The 24,924-nt window shown below is 42.7% G+C and overlaps 1 protein-coding gene across 1 annotated transcript; it reads left to right on the top strand.

Moving 5' to 3' along the window:
• On the top strand, nucleotides 1–24,924 carry LOC108434077 (extracellular calcium-sensing receptor-like). The gene is made up of 11 exons (XM_037539890.1): nucleotides 1–267; nucleotides 420–1,164; nucleotides 1,861–2,123; nucleotides 6,405–6,528; nucleotides 6,641–7,544; nucleotides 19,364–19,621; nucleotides 19,775–20,075; nucleotides 20,231–21,007; nucleotides 21,820–22,044; nucleotides 23,776–23,899; nucleotides 24,011–24,924. The coding sequence occupies exons 1-11, from the start codon at nucleotides 1–3 to the stop codon at nucleotides 24,922–24,924; spliced, it is 4,902 nt and encodes a 1,633-aa protein (XP_037395787.1).

Genomic DNA, 24,924 nt, shown 5'->3' with positions numbered 1-24,924 from the left:
ATGGAGTTCACGATCCACGAGATCAACAACAGAACAGATCTCCTGCCGGGAATCACGTTAGGATACCAGATACACGACACGTGCGCTGAAGTGGCAATTGCAGTCAAAGTAGCATTTCAGTTTGCAAACGGCATGGAACCATTTTTCAGTGATACTGATTCCTGTTCAAAATCTGCAGCCGCCGCTGTTCCTGCTCTCGTGGGCGAGTCTTCTTCTACACGTTCAATTAGCATGACAAGAATGCTGGGTCTTTTCGGAATTCCACAGGTGAGTAGACTGCATGAAATGGTGCAAAATTAATTCTTTGTGTTTGGGGAAAAATTATGAAGGACATCATATTCCATATATTAACGCTATAATTAAAATAATGCTTTTCTAATAAGGCTTTTTTTTTTTTCATTTTATATATTAAATAACAGGTGAGTCCTTACGCAACGTGCGCGTGTCTGAGTGATAAGCGTCAGTATCCTGCCTTCCTCAGGACTATACCAAGTGACCACCACCAAGCGGCCGCACTGGCAAAAATCGTCAAGCATTTTGGCTGGACATGGATTGGGGCAGTGCGCAGCGACACAGACTATGGAAATTATGGAATGGCGTCGTTTCTAAAGGCTGCGCAGGAGGAGGGAATCTGTGTGGAGTACTCCGAGTCCTACTACAGAACACATCCACGCAGTAAACTGGAGAGAGTGGCGAACGTCATCCGGAGATCAACAGCCCGGGTAATAGTAGCGTTTGTCCACGAAGAGGAATTGAAACTTCTCTTAGAGGAGCTGACAAGACAGCCGCCGCCTCCCCTTCAGTGGATCGGCACTGAAGCGTGGATTATGGATCCATCTTTTCTGCGCTTTAACATGTGCGCTGGCGCGATAGGATTTGGGATCCCCCGCTCGGTGATTCCAGGTCTTCGTGAGTTTCTTCTGGATCTCTCTCCAGCACAAGCACTGAAATCTCCTCTGCTAACGGAGTTTTGGGAGAGCTCGTTCAGCTGTAGCCTAACAGGCTCCTCAGAGGGCGCGCGGGAATGTGATGGCAGTGAGGATATCCGCGCGCTGCAGAACCCGTATACAGAGACGTCGCAGCTGCGCATCACTAACCTGGTGTATAAAGCTACGTATGCCATAGCGCATGCCATCCACGGTGTTATCTGTAATGACACGCAGTGCGACAAGAGCGCTAAATTCACACCGTGGCAGGTATAAAACTGATATTTTTAGAAGAATCTTGTGGTTTACTATATTCATCAAATAAGACGCATTTTGTTTTTTTTTATTAATTATATATTTCATTATATTTGTCATATCGTCCTCTCTACCTATACCAGTCGAAGTGAATTTGTTGTTTCAGTTTTGAAAATAATGTGGTGTTTCATAAGTAACACTAATGACAGACTTTTACGACACATAAACTTGTGAGTGTTTTAAAACACAGATGTCTCTGTCCATAAACTTCTCCAAATTAGTACTTTTTTCACGTTTACAGTTACGTTTACATAACCTTTTTATGTAATGACGATGAAACATTGAAGTTGTGCCTTCTCATCACCATAATCCTTCAGCATTTGCTTAGCCACGCAGCGAAATGCTATTTTTCAGACACCACATGACGAACGCCTAAGTAAATATTTTAAAATGTCATTGGGTTTTTCGTTTTTTTATTTTTAGCAGTACTACACGATATAAATATAAATCGCTTTTGTGGTGTATTTGCATTTGTGAGCTCTGTTTTCATAGTTTTGATATTGCAAAAGCAATTAGCCACCCTAAATATTCATATGTTACAATGTTGAAATAAAAAAAAAGTGTTCTGTCATGCATTGAAACAAATGATTACATTTGAATTTAAAGTTCAAATTTATAGTTCTGTTGACAGTTTGCAAATTGTGCGTTGCACTGCAGATACTCGACCAGCTCAAGAGAGTGAACTTCACTACAAAAAATGGCTATCAGGTCTCGTTTGATTCCAGTGGTGATCCTGTGGCCGTCTACGAGCTCATAAACTGGCAGTTCAAGAAAGATGGTGGTTTGGGTTTCGTGACTGTGGGTCACTACGACTCATCCAGACCAAGAGGCCAGGAGTTCAGTATGAGCAGAGCTATCAGCTGGATGGAGGGACAGACAGAGGTACAGTGGGATACACTTACAATACTCTTTGATTGTAAACCCAGGTCACTTAACTGAACTCAAAATAATTAAGGCAGTCAGTTGCAGTAAATGTAGTGCAGGCTCACTTAAAATTGCTTTATAAATACAACTTACATGAAATCAATTTAAGGTGTATAATGATATTAGGGTACTAATTACAGATATTTGGTCGAAACTGATTGTCTTAAATGCATTGATTACATTTATCTCAAAAGAAAACCGTGAACAAAACAAAAACAAAACAAAACAAAATATATATATATATATATATATATATATATATATATGTGTGTGTGTGTGTGTGTGTGTGTGTGTGTATGTGTATATATGTGTATATGTATATATATATATATATATATACATATATATATGTGTGTGTGTGTATATGTGTATATGTATATGTATATACATTGATTCTTACATAAAAAGCAATGAACTACAAAACCCAAAGTATAGCAGAGGGTTTCAGTGCCATTTTGCATTTATTACGTTAAATCCATGTCATATTTAGTTACCTACCTTTATGGTGGTTTTATGTGCTGGACTGCTAAACTGCTAAAACAAACAGCTGCAATGTTCATAAAAAATTACATTATACAATAATATATATATAAACAAAACATTTAGCAAATATATTAGAACCACAATTGAACTATTTGGTAAGGTAATTACATGAAAATGTAACATATACCAGCAAAACATTTGAAATGCTTTCTACAAAATAATATCACAGCAGATTAAAAAAAATCAAGCTTCATTTAGCCAGTCATATATTTTTAAATTTCAAATTAATTTTTATCATCATCATCATTGACCGCTAGTCCAGATAGGGTCACAGTAGCAGTTGGCAGAGCAGAGAATCCCAGACGACCCTGTCCCCCGCAACTTCCTCCAGCTCATTCCCAGGGACCCCAAGCCGCTCCCAGGCCAACTTGGAGATATTATCCCTCCAGCAGGTCCTAGGACGACCCCGGGGTCTTGTCCCGGTAGGCCGTGCCTGGAACACTCCAGGGGGCATCCGGATCAGATGCCCAAACCACCTCAGCTGGCTCCTCTCAATGCGGAGTAGTAGCGGCTCTAGTCTGAGCTCCTCCCGGATGACCAAGCTCCTCACTCTATCACATAGCGTCTAGCCCACCACCCGATGAAGAAAGTATTCACGATTGTATTCACAATATTATTCTTTTGGGCATTACCAACAGCTCATGACCATAGGTGAGGGTTGGGATGTAGATCGACCGGTAAACAGAAAGCTTCTCCTTTTGGCTCAACTCCCTCTTTACAACTAGGGTCCAGTACAGTGATTGCGTTACTGCTGCCGCATGTCCCAGCCTGCTGCCAATCTCACGATCCCTCTTTCCGTCACTTGTGAACAGGACCCTAAGATACTTTAACTCCTCCATCTGGGGCAGGTCCTTTCCCCTTATCTGCAGTGGGCATGCCATCCTTTTCCGGGCCAAGACCATGGACTCAGACTTGGAGGTGCTGATCTGCATACCAACTGCTTGAGACTCAGCTGCAAAACTGCATCCATGTGATTCCGCCAAAAGAACATCATCATCTGCAAATAACAGAGATGCCACCCTCCGGCCTCCACACATAATGCCCTCCTGACCCCGGCTACGCCCTAAGACTCTGTCCATGAATATCATGAACAAGAGTGGAGACAGGGCACAACCCTGGTGGAGTCCAATGCAAACACTTAAAGAGTCTGACTTACTGCCAAGTATACGGACACAGCTCTCACTCTGGGAGTACAGAGATTGGATGGCCTGGAGTAGTAGCCTTGGCACCCCATACTCCCAGAGGACCTCCCACAAGATATCTCGAGGAACATAGTCATAAGCCTTCTAGAAGTCCATAGAACACATGTAGACTGGGTTGGCAAACTCCCATGCCCCTCAACAATCTGTGAAAGGGTAAAAAGCTGGTACATTGGTCCACAGCCGGGACGGAATCCACATTGTTCCTCAATCTGAGGTTCAACTATCGGTCGGAGTCTCCTTTCCAGCACCTTTGCATAGACTTTCCCAGGGAGGCTGAGCAGCGTGATACCCCGATAGTTGGCACACACCCTTCGGTCTCCCTTTTTAAAACCTCAATTGTGGGAGCTGCCAGGAGTAGCTGAGGCCAAAAGCTTGTGGATGCTGTCGGGGCGGTAACTCAAGAACCTCCTGGTGGACACTGGTGGTGAGGGAGGCCGGCAAGCTGAAGAAAGAAGCATTTAGGGACTGGTTGGCCTGAAGGACTCCCGATTCAGCAGATAGTACTGACAGGCTAAAAAACTTGCAGCTGCAATGGTGGCAGAAGCAAAATCCAGGGCATGGGAGGAGTTTGGTGAGGCCATGGAAAAAGACTTTTATTTGGCCTCAAAGAGATTGTGGACAACTACCCGGCGACTCAAGAGTGGTCAGGGTGGCTGCGCCCAAGCTGTATTCGGCAAGACTTCAAATGAGGATATTGTCAGTCGGTGGAAGGAGTACTTTGAGGAACTTCTTAATCCGGGAGATGTGCTTCACTTATGGGAGTCAGGGCCAGAGGTTCCTGGGGTGTCAAAATATTTGGTAAGCTCCTCAGTGGCAAGGCACCCAGGGGTGGATGAGATTGGCCCAGCGATGCTTAAGGCTCTGGATATTGTGGGGCTGTTGTGGCTAACACACCTCTGCAATATTGCATGGACCTCGGGAACAGTAACCTTGAACTGGCAGACTGGGGTGGTGGTCCCTATTTTTGAACAGGGTCCATTCAGACCCCCTGTCCCCTACCTCCTCTGGGACATGAGAAAAGCTCTCCCGGAGGTGGGAGTTGAAATCATTCCGAACAGGGGCCTCCGACAGTCGTTCCCAGCACACCCTCACTATTCGCTTGGGCCTACCGGATCTGACCATCAGTCTTCTGTGCCATCTGATCCCACTCACTACCAGATGGTGATCAGTTGACACCACTCAGCACCTCTCTTCACCCTAGTGTCCAGAACATATGGTCCCAAGTCAGATGAAACGACAACAAAGTTGATCATTGACATTTGACCAAAGGAGCTCTGGTACCATGTACACTTATGGACATCCTTGTGTTCAAACTTGGTGTTCATTATGGACAATCCATGCCTGGCACAGAAGTCCAATAACAATTCATCATTTGGGTTTAGATCGGGCAGGCCGTTCTTCCCAATCACACCTCTCCAGGTCTTCCAGTCATTGCCAACATGAGCATTGAAGTCTCCCAGTAATACTATGGAGTCTGTAGGCAGGACCCTTTCCAGAACCCCGCCCAGTTGCTCCAAGAAGGCTGAATAATCTGACCTGTTGTTTGGTGCATAAGCACAGACAACAGCCAAAGTTTTCCTGTGATTTTAATTTGCATTGAGGTGACCCTGTCATCCACCGGGACAAACTCCAACTGCATGGTCACCAGCTGGGGACTCGTGAGTATCCCCTCACCCGCCCGGCGGCTCTCACCCTGTGCAACCCCTATCCAGTTGTTTGGTTCCAGAGCCAACACTGTGGGTGAAGGTGAGCCCAACTATATCTAGTTGGTACCTCTCAACCTCCTGCACAAGTTCTGGCTCCTTCCACACCAGTGAGGTTACATTCCATGTAGCAAGAGATAGTTTCTGCTGCAGGTTCCTAGGCCACCAAGGGCCTCCCCACAATCTCCCACTGCCAATATGGCACTGCACCACTCCCCCATGCTGGACCTTGTGGGTGGTGGCCCACATGGCCTTCCCACATTGTCTCTTTGGGCTGAGCCTGGCTGGGTTACATGGGCTGCCCGGCCACCAGGCACTCGCTGTGGAACACGACCCCCAGGCCTGGCTCCAGGGGTAGGTTCCGGTGACCCTTTCCCGGGCAGGGCACACGATTTTTTGTGCACGAAATGCATAGAGTAGTTTGGATCGCATTAATCTGGGTCTTCACTCCAGACCTGTTCACCTTGGGAGACCCTACCAGGAGCATATTGCTCTCGATGACTTAGCTCTGAATATCCCTAGACCACACAAGCCCTTCCGCCATGACAAGGCCCCGATCCAGGAAGGTCAAATTCATATTTTGTTTAAATGAAGTTAATGTTGCCAATAACTAAAAATAGAACACTGAAAGCATATTTCAGATTTCTTCACTCAATTCAGTTAATTAATTGGAAAATTGGTATTGATAACAGAGTAAAATTAAGATCTTTATTGGTCTGGAGGATTTTGAATTTGAGGCAAATGTGTTTTCACAAACTATGAATAATTTGCACTTGTTTAATATGTTACAGGTGCCAAGATCTGTGTGCAGTGAGAGCTGTCCTCCAGGAACCAGGAAGGCTGTGCAGAAAGGAAAGCCAGTCTGCTGCTATGACTGTATACCATGTGCAGAAGGAGAAATCAGTAACAAGACAGGTTAAGTATTACAATATGGTGGGAAATGTTGCTCAAATAAGTCACAGTTTAGGCGATTACTTTGCATAGCCTTTCTTTATAATATCTGGACTGTGTTTTCCTAATTTTTTAGATTCTTTGAACTGTATGCGCTGCCCTCATGAGTTCTGGTCCAACAACCAGCAAGACAGCTGTCTCCCCAAGCTTGTGGAGTTTCTGTCCTGGGACGACTCTCTAAGCATCACCCTTACAGTATTCTCTGTTGCCGCAACATTTGTGGGTGGATGTGTGGCTGCTGTTTTCTACAAACACAGAGCTTCTCCAATCGTCCGAGCCAACAACTCAGAGCTGAGCTTCCTGCTGCTTTTCTCACTGACTCTGTGTTTCCTCTGTTCACTTACTTTCATTGGTCGGCCCTCTGATTGGTCCTGTATGCTGCGTCACACAGCTTTTGGGATCACCTTCGTCCTCTGCATCTCCTGTGTTCTGGGGAAAACCATAGTGGTGTTAATGGCCTTCAGAGCTACAGTTCCAGGCAGTAATGTCATGAAATGGTTTGGGCCTCCACAGCAGAGACTCAGTGTTTTTGGTTTCACTCTCATACAGGTCCTTATTTGTGTTATTTGGTTGACATCATCTCCTCCTTTTCCAATCAAAAATTTTAAGCAATATAAGGACAAGATAATACTGGAATGTGCATTAGGTTCAACTGTCGGCTTCTGGGCTGTGTTGGGTTATATAGGATTTCTGGCTTTTTTGTGTTTTATTTTGGCTTTTCTAGCACGGAAGCTGCCTGATAACTTTAATGAAGCCAAGTTCATCACATTCAGCATGCTCATATTCTGTGCAGTGTGGGTTACCTTTATCCCAGCTTATGTCAGCTCTCCTGGAAAGTTCACTGTAGCTGTAGAGATATTTGCTATTCTGGCCTCAAGCTTTGGATTGTTTACTTGTATTTTTGCTCCCAAGTGTTACATAATCATGTTTCAGCCAGAGCAGAATACCAAGAAACACCTTATGGGCAAAGGACCCTCCAAGTCTCTTTGAAACTCTCACAAATTGAATAATTAGCAGTAATTTTACTTAAAAATGTGCTGATTTATTTTTAGGTTATGATTTACTCAACTATTTAATCAATTCATATTAATACTTACCTTATATTTTATGATTTAATATGCAAATATTTAATTACGTTCTATATATAAACCACTTAAAAAATAAAATATAACCTATCATGTCTAATTAAAATTTATTTTCAACTAATCTGTATTTCAGCATTTTTAAGTAGAACTTATATATATATATATATATATATATATATATATATATATATATATATATATATATATATATACACACTCACAATATGCGTATAAGTTCTACTTAAAAATGCTGAAATACAGATTAGTTGAAAAAAAAAAAAAAAAAAAAAATATATATATATATATATATATATATATATATATATATATAAATTCTGTAAATTAATTTCAATCTGTTTGACACTTCAAAAGACTTAAGGCTTTATTGAGCTGTTAGTGATTAGACAAGCATATGCCACTCACTACCTTTACTTATTAAAATTACGAACTTTGACCTGTCCTTAAGCCTTAGCTTAAACCTAAGAGTTACTCTGGCCTTATGTCTAAAACTACGAATGATAGATCGTACACTGTTGTTCATCAAATTACTTTCAAATGATAGTTTATTAATTATGTAAATATCTACAGATAATCCCACCTTATCGTGTTGGAGGGTTTTGCGTGCTTGAATGATCCTAGGAGCAATGTTGTCTGGAGCAAAAGCTCCTGGTAGGGTCTCCCATGGCAAACTGGTCCTAGTTGACAGTTCAGACAAAGTGTGATTCAAAATTCCCCCCTATGAAAATAATTAAAAAACAGGACTTGTGTACCCTGCCCACAACAGGGTTACCGGGGCCCCACCCTGGAGCCAGGCCTGGGGGAGTGGCTCGCCAGCGAGCATCTGGTGGCCAGGCATTTACTCATGGTGCCCGGCAGCCCGAAGTAGTTACATGAGTCCCCCCTCCCATCGACCCACCACCAATGGGAGAGGCAGTAGTAGGGGTTTGGTGCTTTGTGGATCGGGCAGTGTCCGAAGGCATGGGCCTTGGCATTCTGATCCTCTGTTGCTGAAACTGGCTTTTGGAACTTGGAATGTTACCTCACTGGCGGGGAAGGGGCCTGAGTTGGTGGGCGAGGTTGAGAGATACCGGCTAGATATAGTCAGGCTCACCTCAACACATAGCTTGGGCTCTGGGTCCAATCTCCTTGAGAGGGGCTGGACTTTATTCTTTTCTGGAGTTACCCATAGTGAGAGGAAGCGGGCAGGTGTGGGCTTTCTCATAGCCCCTCGACTCGGCGCCTGTATGTAGGGGGTTTTCTCCGGTGGACGAGAGGGTAGCTTCCCTACGCCTTCAGGTTGGGGAATGGGTCCTCACTGTTGTCTGTGCTTATGCACCGAACAGCAGTTCAGAGTACCCAGCCTTCTTAGAGTCCTTGGGAAGGATGCTTGAAAGTGCTCCTCCTGGAGACTCTATTGTCCTACTGGGGGACTTCAACGCTCACGTGGGCAATGACAGTGTGACCTGGAGGGGTGTGATTGGGAGGAATGGCCTCTCTGATCTGAACCCGAGTGATGTTCAGTTTTTGGACTTCTGTACAAACCACAGTTTGTCCATCACAAACACCATGTTTGAACACAAGGATGTCCATTAGTGCACATGGCACCAGGACACCTTAGGCCGCAGTTCAATGATTCACTTTGTCGTCATGTCATTGGACTTGTGGCCATGTGTTTTGGACACTCGGGTAAAAAGAGGAGCTGAGCTGTCAACTGATCACCACCTGGTGGTGAGTTAGATCAGGTGGTGGGGGAAGATGCCGGTAAGACCGGGCAAACCCAAACATATAGCTGGGAACGTCTGGCAGAAGAACCTGTCAGATTGATCTTCAACTCACACCTCCATCAGAAATTTGACCAGATATCGGGGGAGGTGGGGGACATTGACTCAGAATGGGCCATGTTCCCGCTCCTACATTGTTGAAGCGGCTGACTGTAGCTGTGGTGGACACCCCAGGTGAGAGACACAATCAAGCTGAAGAAGGAGTCCTACTGGGCATGGTTGGCCTGTGGGACACCAGAGGCAGCTGGCAGGTATCGAGAGGCCAAGCAATCTTCGGCTTCAGTCATCACCAAGGCAAAAACCTTGGTGTGGGAGGAGTTTGGTGAGTCCTTGGAAAGTGACTTTAACTTGGCTCCGAAAAGATGCTGGCAAACTGTCAGGCGACTCAGAAGGGGAAAGCAGTGTGCCACTAGCACTGTATATAGTGGAGATGGTGTGCTGCTGACTTCCAATGAAGATGTCATTGGGCATTGGAAGTAATACTTTGAGGACCTTCTCAATCCCACTGACACATTCTCCCGTGAGGTGGCAGAGTCTGGAGACATGGCAATAGGCTCGTCCATTACTGAGGCTGAAGTCATTAAGGTAGTTAAAAAGCTCCTTGGTGGCAGGGCTCCAGGGGTGGATGAGATCCGTACCAACTTCCTCAAGGCTCTGGATGTTGTGGGGTTGTCTTGGCTGACATGCCTTTTCAACATTACGTGGCCATCGGGGGCGGTGCCACTGGATTGGCAGACTAGGGTGGTGGTGCCTCTTTTAAAAAAAGGGGACCGAAGGGTGTGTTCCAACTACAGGGGAATCACAGTCCTCAGCCTCCCTGGTAAGGCCTATGCAGGGGTACTGGAGAAGAAAGTCCAGCTTATAGTCGAACCTCGGATTCAGGAGGAGCAGTGCGGGTTCCGCCCTGGTCATGGAACACTGGACCAACTCTTCACCCTCTCCAGGATTCTGGAGGGCTCATGGGAGTTTGCCCACCCAGTCCACATGTGCTTTGTGGATCTGGAGAAGGCATTCGACTGTGTTCCCCGGGGTATTCTGTGGGAGGTGCTTCGGGAGTACGGGGTACATGGCTCTTTGCTACGAGCCATTCAGGCCCTGTACAAACAAAGCTGGAGTTTGGTTTGCATAGCCGGCAGTAAGTCAGACTCGTTCCCAGTGAGAGTTGGACCCCGTCAGGGCTGCCCTTTGTCACCGATTCTATTCATAATTTTTATGGATAGAATTTCTAGGCGCAGTCAGGGGATGGAGGGTGTCCGGTTTGGTGACCTCAGGGACACATCGCTGCTGTTTGCAGATGATGTGGTCCTATTGGGCCTATCAGGCCATGAACTTCAGCTTTCGCTGGATCGGTTTGCAGCCGAGTGTGAAGCGGCCGGGATGAGAATCAGTACCTCTAAATCCGAGACCATGGTTCTCAGGCAGAAAAGGGTGGAGAGCCCTCTCTTGCTCGAGAAATTGCTCCAAAATGACCCGAAATAGAGCCGCTTCTTCTTTACGTCAAGAGGAGCCAGCTGAGGTGGTTCGGGCATCTGGTTAGGATGCCTCCTGGATGCCTCCCTCAGGAGGTGTCACAGGCTAGTCCACCAGGGAGGAGACCCCGGGAAAGACCCAGGACATGCTGGCGTGAATATATTGCCCAGCTGGCCTCGGAATCCCCCCCGGAGAGCTAGTGGAAGTGACTGGGGAAAGGGAGGTCTGGGCCTCATTGCTTAGGATGCTGCCCCCGTGACCCGAACCCCGGAGAAGCGGAAGGTGATGGATGGATGGATGGATGAATGAATCTACAGATAAATGAAGGTTGCTCACCAAGACTCAGCTTATATAGATATATATATATGATGTAGAAATCAGAAGAGTTCATTTGGAGAGCGCATTTTAATGCTTTAAAGATCCTGATCTTAAATTTGAATTAAATTCTAGTAATTGAAATTTGTATTCATTTACCTCAAGCTAACCTTTACATCCACCCTTTTAATGTCACGCTAATGGTAGTCTTAAATATTAATTGGTTCTACTACTAAAACTAGTGTGTAGCTATTCTTAGTGTGAAATTCTATAGTCATAGGAAATGGTCAAACAGTGGTTCGGGACTTAATTCAGCTCTTCTTGTGAGTGATCAGTGCAAAAGAAATGCATTTAAGTCAATTATCTGAGTCACTGGTAAATAAAATAAGCCTGTTTTGGAAAAGACGGGGTACAGTTTCAATTTCATTCTCTCACTGCCCATGCTGAACTATGAATGTGGCCCCTGGTTAGACACTTCAATACACTGTAAGATTGTGAAAATGGAAAAAAAAATCTGTTGTGGTGTAAAAAAAACTAATCTGAGTCCAAAAGGAATTTTGCCAGTTTATTGGAAAAAAAAAACTGCTGGACAAAACAGTTTTTATGATAATGAAGAAAATTTGAAAAATAGACATCAAGACAGAGAAATCATGCTAAATATGAGAAGTTTAACAAAAGTGAATGAAATTAAAAAATAAAAGGCTTGAGAGCCTTTAGGGCATCCATCACCCTCATCCACATCAGTGTGGACTCAGGTTTGCTCTTTCTCCCATCTCCCAAGACAAAGAGTTCCCGCTTATCTCTCCAAGTCCCAACTCTCTGTGCTCCCGCCCAAACTCATATGGTTCTACCAAAAGAATTTATAACAACCCTGCATATCTGAAGTGACCTTCTTCACCCAATCAGCATTAGTCAGAGAGACAAGCACCCATTGTCAGGGCCTACAGAGATGAGTGACTCAACTGCACACTTAGGAAACATACATTGTAATACACCCCAAGAACACTGTAATGCCTGATTTTTTATACTACCTAAAGCTAAAGATGAAGTGTAATCAATTGAGGTGTGTGTGTGTGTGTGTGTGTTGGATATATGTGTCTGTGTATTTTTTTCTACAAGAATATGAAAAAAGGCTCCCTAGAGTGCATGGGGGGATGTCTCGTCACAGAGCATATTCGCCTGCTGTAGAACACTGATACATTAAAAAAAAAAACCTGCTTGCCTTATAATTAGAGTAAGGTTGATTTTAATATAATATTACATGTTGATGTCATAAAAAAATAAATAAATAAAAATCAGCATCTCTGAAGCCACTGTCCTGACATACACATTTTTTTTATGCACAGGGCAACAAATCATTTCAAAAACTTGAAATATTATAGATGCTTAATGGTACATTTAGGAAATGAGCAAAGAATAAATAGATTTTCTGAGACAATTTCTGCTACCACAGTGAAACAGTGGCCCAAATAATGATTCATAAATAATTACCATATTAATATCCATTAACAAACCAGCCATTAGGGGTGTACTTTCTGTACTTCTGGTGCCGGTCCCAAGCCCGGATAAATGGTGAGGGTTGCATCAGGAAGGGCAACCAGCGTAAAACTTGTGCCAAAACTATCATGTGGATCACAAATATGATTGCCATACCGGATCAGTCGAGGCCCGGGTTAACGACCGCCTCCGGTGCTGAAGGGTGCCGGTGGAAATTGGACTACTGTAGGTCGAAGACCATCAAAGAGGAGAGGAGTAAGGCGGGTTAGAAGGCAGTGTGAGAGAAGGAAAGGCAGGAGTGTGGAGGTTAGAGTAGGGACTCTGAACATAGGGACAATGACTGGTAAAGGCAGAGAGCTTGCAGACATGATGGAGAGAAGGAAGGTAGATATTCTGTGTGTCCAGAAGACCAGATGGAAAGGAAGCAAGGCCAGGAACTTTGGATGTGGATTCATACTTTTCTATCATGGTGTCGATAGGAAGAGAAATGGAGTAGGGATAATCCTAAAGGAACAGCTTGGGAAAAGTGTTCTGGATGTAAAGAGTGTGTCAGACAGGATCATGAGCCTGAAGTTGGAGGTTGATGGTGTGATTTTGAATGTGGTCAGTTCATATGCACCACAGGTTGGTTGTCAGTTAGAGGAGAAAGAGGAATTTTGGAGTAAGATGAATGAAGTGGTAGATGGTGTCCCTAGGTAGGAGAGATTGGTGATTGGTGCAGACATCAATGGACATGTTGGTGAAGGGAACAGAGGAGATGAAGAGGTGCTGGGTATGTATGGTGTGAAAGACAGAAATGCAGAAGGTTAGGTGGTTGTAGATTTTGCAAAGAGAATGGAAATGGCTGTGGTGAACACATATTTTCAGAAGAGGGTAGAACACAGGGTCACATACAAGAGTGGAGGGAGGTGCACACAGGTAGATTATATCCTTAGCAGGAGATGCCACCTAAAGGAGATTGGAGATTGTAAAGAGGTACCAGGGGAAAGTGTAGCAAGGCAGCATAGGGTGGTTGTCTGTAGAATGAGATTAGAAACAAAGAAGAGGAAGAGAGTGAAGACAGAGCCAAAGATTAGATGGTGGAAGCTGAAGGAGGAGGATGGTTGCAGGCAGTTCAGGGAAAAATTGCAATTGTAATCTGTTAAATTACTGTAATTAGTAAAACAGTATCCAAAAAGACGTTAAAAAAGCAGTTTTTAAAAATGTGTTTTGTTTTTTTTTTTTTATCTGAAATGAAGAAAAAGGAACTCTACAATCTACAGTTGCTGAAATCTGTTTCTATGCTTTTGAGAAACTTGGCTGAAACAACATCTTCAAATTCGGAAAATACGTAAAACAAACGTCTTCGGTGTTAAACATGAGACAATAAATGACTGTAGGATTTAAGCAAAACGATCCACCCTGACTGGAACCGGGTTAGTTGAAGTGACATGAATGTATTAACATTTACATTTATTTTATATAAAATCATGATTTTTCCAATGGCAATATATTTTGTATTGTATCAGTTTTATACCTGCCAGGATTCGAATTTAATATTCTTGTCGCAAGGCGCGTCATTACAGATAACACCGTGGATGGCATGCGCAATGGCATACGTATACACCAGGTTAGTCACGAGTAGCTGAGACGTGTCTGTATACGAGTTCTGCAGCGCGCGCTGGAATCACTAAGTGGACTCTAAATCCTATCGCCCCAGCGCACATGTTAAAGCGTATAGGAGATCTGGATCTGATCCACGCTTCGGTGCCGATCCAGTCTCGCCAGTTCTTTTATAAGAAATTTGAAATCGCCGTTGCGAATAAAGGCTACTAATACCCGCGTTGATGGTCTCCGGATGACGTTCGCCACTCTCTCAAGTTTACTGCGCGGTTGTGTTCTATAGTAGGACTCGGAGTACTCCACACAGATTACCTCCTCCTGCGCAGCATTTAGAAACGACGCCATTCCATGGTGTCCATAGTCTGAGTCGCTGCGCACTGCCCCAATCCATGTCCAGCCGAAATGCTTGACTGCTTTTGCCAGAGCGACCGCTTGGTGGTGGTCACTAAGTATGGTCTTTAAGAATACATGCGCTGACATGCGCAGGTTGCATAGTGACTCATCTGTAACTGACCATAGAAATGGATAAAAATACGTTTTGAAAATATCTGATTTAACTCTAGTGCTTATTTATGGGTTATAAACCAGCCATTAGGGGTGTACTTCTGGTGCCGGTCCCAAGCCCGGATAAATGGTGAGGGTTGCGTCAGGAAGGGCATCCGGCGTAAAACTAGAGACCTGGGTTAAATACGACCGCCTCCGGTGCTGTTGACCAGCAGGGTGCCGGTGGAAATTGGACTACTGTAGGCTGAAGACCATCGAAGAGGAGAGGAGGAAGGTGGGTTAGAAGGCAGCGAGAGAGAAGGAAAGGCAGGAGTGTGGAGGTTAGAGTAGGGACTCTGAACATAGGGACAATGACTGGTGAAGGCAGAGAGCTTGCAGACATAATGGAGAGAAGGAAGGTAGATATTCTGTGTGTCCAGGAGACCAGATGGAAAGGAAGCAAGGCCAGGAACATTGGAGGTGGATTCAAACTGTTCTATCATGGTGTCGATAGGAAGAGAAATGGATTAGGGATAATCCTAAAGGAACAGCTTGGGAAAAGTGTTCTGGATGTAAAGAGTGTGTCAGACAGGATCATGAGCCTGAAGTTGGAGGTTGATGGTGTAATTTTGAATGTGGTCAGTTCATATGCATCACAGGTTGGTTGTCAGTTAGAGGAGAAAGAGGAATTTTGGAGTAAGATGAATGAAGTGGTAGATGGTGTCCCTAGGTAGGAGAGATTGGTGATTGGTGCAGACTTCAATGGACATGTTGGTGAAGGGAACAGAGGGGATGAAGAGGTGCTGGGTATGTATGGTGTGAAAGATAGAAATGCGGAAGGTTAGGTGGTTGTAGATTTTGCAAAGAGAATGGAAATGGCTGTGGTGAACACGTATTTTCAGAAGAGGGTAGAACACAGGGTCACATACAAGAGTGGAGGGAGGTGCACACAGGTAGATTATATCCTTAGCAGGAGATGCCACCTAAAGGAGATTGGAGATTGTAAAGTGGTACCAGGGGAAAGTGTAGCAAGGCAGCATGGGGTGGTTGTCTGTAGAATGAGATTAGAAACAAAGAAGAGGAAGAGAGTGAAGACAGAGCCAAAGATTAAATGGTGGAAGCTGAAGGAGGAGGATGGTTGCAGGCAGTTCAGGGAAAAATTGCAACAGGCCCTTGGGGGCAGTGAGGAGCTACCTGAGGACTGGGAAACTACAGCTAAGGTGGTGAGAGAAACTTGCAAGGATGTGTTGGGTGTTTCGTCTGGTCAGAGGAAAGAAGACAAGGAAAGTTGGTGGTGGAATGAGGAAGTCCAGGAGAGTATTCAGAAGAAGAAGCCAGCAAAGAAAATTTGGGATAACCAGAGAGATGAAGGAAGTAGGCAGGAGTACTGTGAGGCTAGTCGCATAGCGAAAAGAATGGTGGCAAAGGCAAAGGCTCAGGCCTATGATGAGCTGTATGAGAGGATGGACAGAAAAGAAGGAGTAAATGACTTGTATCGCTTGAACAGAGAGATAGAGCTGGAAAGGATTAGGTTTAGGGTTAGGGTTAACCCTAACCCTAACCCCAACCGCTGTATATCAAACTACAAAAAAAATATATATATATAATAAAAACAACAACAAAAAAAAAAAAACCTCAAAAGTCAGAGGTATGGCCAATCACAAACCTCAATAGTGTATTCAACACATAAAGGCATTGGTAAAAAAAAAAAAATATATATATATTATAAAAAATAAAAAGTTGAATAAAATGGAATCAAACACTATGATCCAAAAACAAATAAAAGTCAACGTCAGCGGTATGACCAATCATAAAGCCTGAGTAAATCAAACTACATCCCAAAAATAAATAAATAAATAAATAAATAAACAAACAAATAAATAAAAACATCCTCATAAGTCAGAGGTGTGACCAATCACAAAGCTTAGCAATGTATTATATTAAACACAAACAGATATTAGTACAAAATGTTGATGAAAAAAGCCACATTTCTCTATGCCACCCCCGTCTCAAAGACTGAAGCAAGTTCAGTATGTTAATTTGAACAGTGTAACAATACAAAGTTTTACACTTTTAAATTTAAGGCATACATTGCCAAACAGTGCACCAGATCAATAGTTTGATAAAAGCACTCAGTTTGTGGTACAGAAACTGTCCTGAGCCCAGTTTCACACAGCAAGCTGATTTTTTAAGGTTTGAATTTTGGGTACCAACTCACGATTACCCAGGTTGAGCATTACCTGCTGAATAAAGTAAAATGTGTTTTTCATGCCCTTAGGTAGTCTAGGTGGAGGGCATAGATTAGGCTGAAAAGCAGGCAGAAGGCCTGAGGAAGGCTTGTTAGGTCATCCACACCTACACTCCCTTCCAAGATGATCCGCACTTTGGATGGGTTGTGCTGAGGATGCTCCTGATCAACACAGAAGTCCCACTGGAATTTGACCTCGTCAGTTACATCCATCGAAAGAAAGAAAGAAAGAAAGAAAGAAAGAAAGAAAGAAAGAAAGAAAGAAAGAAAGAAAGAAAGAAACTTACTTGACTTATGGATAAACCTACCTTAAATGACCACTTTTTTTAAAAAACAAAAAAAAATCTCAGAATTGCTTCATGCCATCTGAACACTATGTAACTGTGTTTGATAAGTGTACAATAAGAAGGAGAAAAACATGAAAAGTAGATTTTTGAGTGAACGATTCCTTTAAAGTCAGTAATTATGTTCCTTTTCATTTGTACTGCCACAGCAAAAAGCTTCACTTTTTTACTCCTTCACCTCACACAGTGGTAACGTGAGAACACAATTTTACTATTGTGTTAATTTGAGGTTTTTGCTCATTTAAAAAAAAGTAAAAGAATTTCCTTTTATGATCTGTCTATGAACAAATGGCAGATCAATAAGAAGATTAATATGTAAAAAATGTTAAAAATCTTTTGCCATAAAACACACACACACACACACACACACGCACACACATTTTCTAAGCCTCATCTCCCTCATTTCGCAGGGGGGTGCTGAAGCCTATCCCAGTGGTCATCGGGCGGAAGGCAGGATATACCCTGGACGGGTCCATCGCAGGGCTGGCCATAAACCAGACTATAGTAATACTGAAGACATGCCCGAAGTGCTTTCATCGTGTCGTGTAGTGTGAGACATCAAGTCGACCCAGCTGGCGCATTTTGGTTGTGTAATTAAACTTGAGGCTTTTTTCCCCATCCATCCCAGTCAGAAGGTGATCCTGATTCTGTAAGGCATACATTTGATATTCAAGCTGGGAGAAGAACTCTCGAAAAAATGCATACTCCTGATGGGAAAGTGACAGACCACGCATTTAAGCAAAACATGACTTCTTTGATATAAATGCACTGCCATCATTTCGATTGAAATGGCAATACAGTTACCAACAGCATTAGCATTAATGCATGGATAAACATAAACCAAGCCTACACGTATGTAGGTGCATGTTTGGAGTGCAAAAGTTATGCTCGAGATGTTTTTCTACAATGCTAGCTAGCAAACATAAAGCATGCACCTTGCTAGCAAATGAAGTAATGCCAGTGGATTGTTATTATACCTCCTCTTTTTTTTCTGAAAAACAAGATACCTTAACAAGACTCATTTCAAATAATATTTTATATTTTCGTAAATTCGTTACAGCACTTAGGCTACCAAAATCGCTTGGTTGTGGTAAAGTTAAAGAACGGTAGCAGATGAAAACGAAACAACGAAAAAACTGTTCACAAACAGAACAATGAGGACCTGTTAGCATTAGGTAGCTAAAATCTTCAGACAGTCTGTTATTACCGTTAGTAGCTGGTCAAAATATCTGTCGAGCCCGTTAGCTTAATGTTAGCTCTAGCTAAAAGTCTGTTAGTTAACGTTAGTCCAGTTGGTACGGGTGAAAATGTCTGTCGAACTTATTATTATAGCAAAGTCTTCAGACAGTCAAGGAGGGGCAAATGTCGAAATCAGTCGAATCTGTTAGTGTTAACTAGTTACCTAAAAGTCTTCAGCCAGTCTGTTAGCTAGCTACTACTATTGGCAACAGTTGAAAATGACATTACTGGGTTAAAACAAGGATTTCACCTCGCACATCTGTTGGTGAAAAAATCCCACCTATTTTTATTTATTAAATCAACCAACCTTCATCTGTCCTTAACCCCAATTAACCTAAAAGAAACACATGTTGTAAAGAAAGACTTTATTTGGGCAGCTCACTGAATGCTTTAAAGGTGCCAATCTTGCATTTGACATGCATTGTCCTAATTATGTACTAAATTAATTTTAATTTACCCTAAAACTTTAACCTTTAAGTTTAAAAGTTTAAAAACTTTAAGTTTAACCTCAAATCTCAACTTAAACGTACTTCTAACTCTGGACCTAAATCTTCACTTGATACTACTAACCAGAATTCACTACACCATAATTCAAAACATCAGAGAAAAACAAAAAGAAACGTTACATCATTGCAATTACTATCCACGTCATAACCACGCCTCCTGAGTGCGAGATCACACCCACAGTTCATCGGAAAAAGGTGGCTATTTAAAGACACTCACTCTGACCTACAGAGGGCTGATAACTACCACTATCATGCAGATGATTTCAGGTTTCATGATGCTGTGCATAACTTGGCTGAGCCCAGCAGCGTGTAAAGATGACCCAGTCAGCTGCAGACTGTGGGCTGAGCCTCAGGCGAATGGTTTTTATATGAATGGAGATTTTGTGATTGGGGGGACTTTCGCCATTCATTACTACATGAGATCAGAGCAGAACAGCTACACCAGAGCGCCACTCCAGCTGCAGTGCTCTGGGAGGTCTGTCTGTGAGTGCAGGGCAGAGAGCATCACAGAGAAATTATACTAATCAAATGTTCAATATTTTGCAGTGCTTATTAAGTCATTGACGTATGAAAGTATTTAGTGAAAAAAAGTAATGTATTTTGTGTTAATGATTTTTACATATCTTGTGCTTCTAATTAGTATGAATTTCAGGGAGCTGCGCTTCGCTCGTGCCATGGAGTTCACTATCCACGAGATCAACAACAGAAATGATCTCCTGCCGGGAATCAGAATAGGATACCAGATACACGACTCGTGCTCTGAAGTGCCGATGGGACTCAAACTTGCATTTCAGTTTGCAAACGGCATGAAACCATTTTTCAATGATTCTGATTCCTGTTCAAAATCTGCAGCCGCTGCTGTTCCTGCTCTTGTGGGAGATTCTCATTCCACCCCCTCTATCAGTATGGCCAGAATGCTGGGTCTCTTTGGAATTCCACAGGTGATTATTGGCTGCAACAAATGATGCAAAATATGTGTTTGTTTTTTTCTGTTTAATATTAACTGAAAAACCTTATTATAACCCATAAATAAGCACTAGAGTTAAATCAGATATTTTCGAAGCGTATTTTTATCAATTTCTATGATTAATTACAGGTGAGTCCCTATGCAACCTGCGCATGTCTGAGCGATAAGCGTCAGTATCCTGCCTTCTTAAGGACCATACCAAGTGACCACAACCAAGCGGCTGCACTGGCAAAAGCAGTCAAGTATTTCGGCTGGACATGGATTGGGGCAGTGCGCAGCGACACAGACTATGGAAATTATGGGATGGCGTCGTTTCTAAAGGCTGCGCAAGAGGAGGGAATCTGTGTGGAGTACTCCGAGTCCTACTACAGAACACAACCGCGCAGTAAACTGGAGAGAGTGGCGAACGTCATCCGGAGATCAACAGCCCGGGTAATAGTAGCGTTTGTTCACGAAGGCGAAATGAGGTTTTTGTTGGAGGAGCTGACAAGACAGCCGCCGCCTCCACTTCAGTGGATCGGCAGCGAGGCGTGGATTATAGATCCAGAATTTCTGCGCTTTAACATGTGCGCTGGGGCGATAGGATTTGGGATCCCCCGATCGGTGATTCCAGGTCTTCGTGAGTTTCTTCTGGATCTCTCTCCAGCACAAGCACTGAAATCTCCTCTGCTAACGGAGTTTTGGGAGAGCTCGTTCAGCTGTAGCCTAAACGGCTCCTCAGAGGGCGCGCGAGAATGTGATGGCAGCGATGATATCCGCGCGCTGCAGAACCCGTATACAGACACGTCGCAGCTGCGCGTGACTAACATGGTGTATAAAGCTACATATGCCATAGCGCATGCCATCCACGGTGTTATCTGTAATGACACTCAGTGCGACAAGAATATTAAATTCGAATCCTGGCAGGTATAAAACTGATACAATACAAAATATATTGCAATTGGAAAAATCATGATTTTATATAAAATAAATGTAAATGTTAATACATTCATGTCACGTCAACTAACCCGGTTCCAATCAGGGTGGCTCGTTTTGCCTAAATCCTACAGTCATTTATTGTCTCATGTTTAACACCGAAGACAAGTTTGTTTCACGTATTTTACGAGTTTGAAGATGTTGTTTCAGCCAAATTTATCAAAAGGATAGGAACAGATTTCAACAACTGTAGATTGTAGAGAGTTTCTGTGTTTTCATTTCAGATTAAATAATAATAATAATAATAACAATAATAATAATAATAATAATAATAATAATAAAATAAATAAAAAACTGCTTTATTAACGACTTTTTGGATTCTGTTTTACACATTAAAATAACGGAATAAATTTATTATTACCAATAGTTTTCCATGTATATTTTTAAAATAACTTTTATTTAATTAATTATTCTTTTTATAATATTACTCAAAATATAGCCCTGTTATGGCTGTTTGTCAGGAAATTATACTTCAGCATTTGTGAAGCCGCTGCTGTGACATGGTATTTTTTCATGCAAACCATGACAGAAGTTTCTACAGTGAACATTTAAAAATGTTTCTTGCTAATTTAAAATGACACCAAATATAAATAGATATTAATTTTTTGAGGCATATTTTTTGAGGTTATTTTAATAGTTGTAAAGTGGTGATACCAAATACCAAAATGATTGAATTGCTCAAATCATTCAAAATGAATCAAATTCAGTATTCATCAATAATAAAATTGGATGTTCCACTGCAGATACTCGACCAGCTCAAGAGAGTGAACTTCACTACAAAGAATGGCTATCAGGTATCGTTTGATTCCAGTGGAGATCCTGTGGCCATGTATGAGCTTATAAACTGGCAGTTTAGTAAAGATGGTGGTCTGGATTTCGTGACTGTGGGACACTATGACTCATCCAGACCAAGAGGCCAGGAATTCAGTATGAGCAGAGCTATCAGCTGGATGGGGGGACAGACTGAGGTACAGTACAACACTTCCAGTAGTATTTTACTGTACACTTAGGTGAGTTAGTAGAGCTCAAAAGAAGTAACGTGTTCAGTAGCACAAAATGTTGTCTAAACTGACATTTTATTTATTTGATTTATTTCAAGCGCAATTTGCATAAAAGCAGATTCAGTTTAATAATAACATACACCATTATTATCTAGCACTGCCTTAACCCTCTTGGGCATGGTATTCACCAGAGCTGTACAAGTTGCTACTGGAATCCTCTTCCACTCTTTCATGATGACATCACAGAGCTAGTGGATGTTATACACATTGGGTTCCTCCTCCATCCACTTGAGGATGCCCCACAGGTGCTTTATTGGGTGTAGGTTTAGAGACATACTTGGCCAGTCCATCACTTTTACCTTCAGCAGGGCAGTTGTCATCATGGAGGTGTGTTTGAGGTTGTTATCAAGTTTGAAAACTGCTATGTGGCGCAGTTTCCGAAGGGAGGGGATCATGTTCTGCTTCAGAATGTCACAGTACATGCTGGAATTCATGTTTCCCTCAATGAACCACAGCTCCCCTATGTCGGCACCATTAATGCAGTTCCAGACCATGATGCTACCACCACCATGCTTGACTGTAGGGAAGAGACAGTTGTCTTAGTACTCCTCACCAGGGCACCACCACCCATTGTCTGAGACAAACAAGTTTATCTTGGTCTCGTCAGACCACAGGACATGGTTCCAGTAATCCTTATTCTTGGACTGCTTGTCTTCAGCAAACTGTTTGCGGGCTTTCTTGTGCTTCAGCATCAGAAGAGGCTTCATTCTGTGATGTCAGCCATGCAGACTGAGTTGATGCATCATGCGGGAGGCTGACCTCCCACTTCTTCAATATCTGCAACAATGCTGGTGGCACTCATGCGTCTATTTTTTTAGCCACCCAGTAGATATGACACTGAACATGTGGACTCACTTTCTCTGGTCGACCCTTGTGAGGCCTGTTCCAAGTGAAACCTACCCAGGAAAACTGCTGTCTGCCCTTGGCCATGTGCTATAGCTCATTTTCAGAGTGTTAGCAGTCTTCTTATAGTCTAGGCCATCTTTGTGGAAAGCAACAATTCTATTTCTTACATCCTCAGAGAGTTCGTTGCCATGAGAAATATGCAGGCACCAGTATAAGCGAATTGCAGCCAAAACATCAAATTTAAAAGCCCTGCTCCCCATTCACACCTGGAACATTGTAACTAATGAGATACATGATGCCAGACAGAGACAGCGACACAATTGGGCACATTATGTTCACTATGAGTTGTACTCACGTGTGTTGCCAGCTATTTACACATTAATGTTTGTGTGTTAAGTTATTTTCAGAAGGCAGTAAATCTATACTGCTACACAAGCTGTACATGGACTACTTTAATTTATATCTAAGTTTCATTTCTATAATATTGTCCCATGAAAAGATATAAAAACATATTTGCAGATATGTGAGGGGTGAACTCACTTTTGTGATATATATATATATATATATACAAATAAACTACTAACTTTTCAAATTATTTTTTAGTTTAATTATTATTAGTAGTACATTTTGACAGTGATTACATCATAAAGCTACAATAGTAACTACACATATTTGGTGGTAAACGATTTAGATTTCTTAAAAAATATTTTTAAATATGCATATATTTCCAAACAGCAGTTGATTATTGTTTGACAAAAAATAAATGATTTGCATTTGTCGAATGTTTTTCAGGTGCCAAGATCTGTGTGCAGTGAGAGCTGTCCTCCAGGAACCAGGAAGGCTGTGCAGAAAGGAAAGCCAGTCTGCTGCTATGACTGTATACCATGTGCAGAAGGAGAGATCAGTAATAAGACAGGTTGTATCTCGCACACATTTCTGGTGACAGCCCTAATTTATTTTTATTTTATTCAGTTCAATTTGTTTCTTTCGAAAGTACAGTTGAATATACAATTTTCTAATCTCATAGACTCTTTGAACTGCCTACGCTGCCCTCCTGAGTTTTGGCCCAATGCCCAGAGAGACAGCTGCCTCCCAAAGCCTGTGGAGTTCCTGTCCTGGGACGATAATCTGAGCATCGTTCTAACAGTGTTCTCCATCTCTGGGGCCTTCATAGCTGTATGTGTAATTGTTGTTTTCTACAAACACAGAGCTTCTCCAATTGTCCGAGCCAACAACTCAGAGCTGAGCTTCCTGCTGCTCTTCTCACTGACTCTGTGTTTCCTCTGCTCACTTACTTTCATTGGCCAGCCCTCTGAGTGGTCCTGTATGCTGCGCCACACAGCATTTGGGATCACCTTTGTCCTCTGCATCTCCTGTGTTCTGGGGAAAACCATAGTGGTGTTAATGGCCTTCAGAGCTACACTTCCAGGCAGTAATGCCATGAAATGGTTTGGGCCTCCACAGCAGAGACTCAGTGTTCTCATGTTCACTCTAATACAGGTCCTAATTTGTGTTCTTTGGTTGACAACATCTCCTCCTCTCCCCTTGAAAAATCTGAAACAATACAAGGAAAGGATAATTCTGGAATGTGGATTAGGTTCAGCTATAGGTTTCTGGGCTGTGCTGGGTTATATAGGGTTTCTGGCTCTTTTGTGTTTTATTTTGGCTTTTCTAGCTCGGAAGCTGCCTGACAACTTTAATGAAGCCAAGTTCATCACATTCAGCATGCTCATATTCTGTGCAGTGTGGGTCACCTTTATCCCAGCTTATGTCAGCTCTCCTGGAAAGTTCACGGTAGCTGTAGAGATATTTGCAATTCTTTCCTCAAGTTTTAGTTTGATTCTTTGTATATTTGCTCCTAAATGTTTCGTAATTTTGTTTAGACCAGAACAGAATACCAAGAAACATCTTATGAGCAAAGTGCCCTCCAAGTCTCTTTGA

This window comes from Pygocentrus nattereri, chromosome 7, assembly GCF_015220715.1.
Source record: "Pygocentrus nattereri isolate fPygNat1 chromosome 7, fPygNat1.pri, whole genome shotgun sequence".
NCBI classification, from domain to species: Eukaryota; Metazoa; Chordata; class Actinopteri; order Characiformes; family Serrasalmidae; genus Pygocentrus; species Pygocentrus nattereri.
Note: the sequence above shows the minus strand (reverse complement) of the source record. Positions and strands in the feature narration are given on the sequence as shown.

Excerpts from the sequence above, each read along its gene's own strand:
- LOC108434077 (XM_037539890.1), top strand. The coding sequence starts at position 1 with ATGGAGTTCACGATCCACGAGATCAACAACAGAACAGATCTCCTGCCG. Across the intron at positions 1,165-1,860 it reads TATCTGTAATGACACGCAGT|TTCTGTTGACAGTTTGCAAA; the intron begins GCGACAAGAGCG and ends TCAAATTTATAG. Across the intron at positions 2,124-6,404 it reads GGATGGAGGGACAGACAGAG|GTGCCAAGATCTGTGTGCAG; the intron begins GTACAGTGGGAT and ends AATATGTTACAG.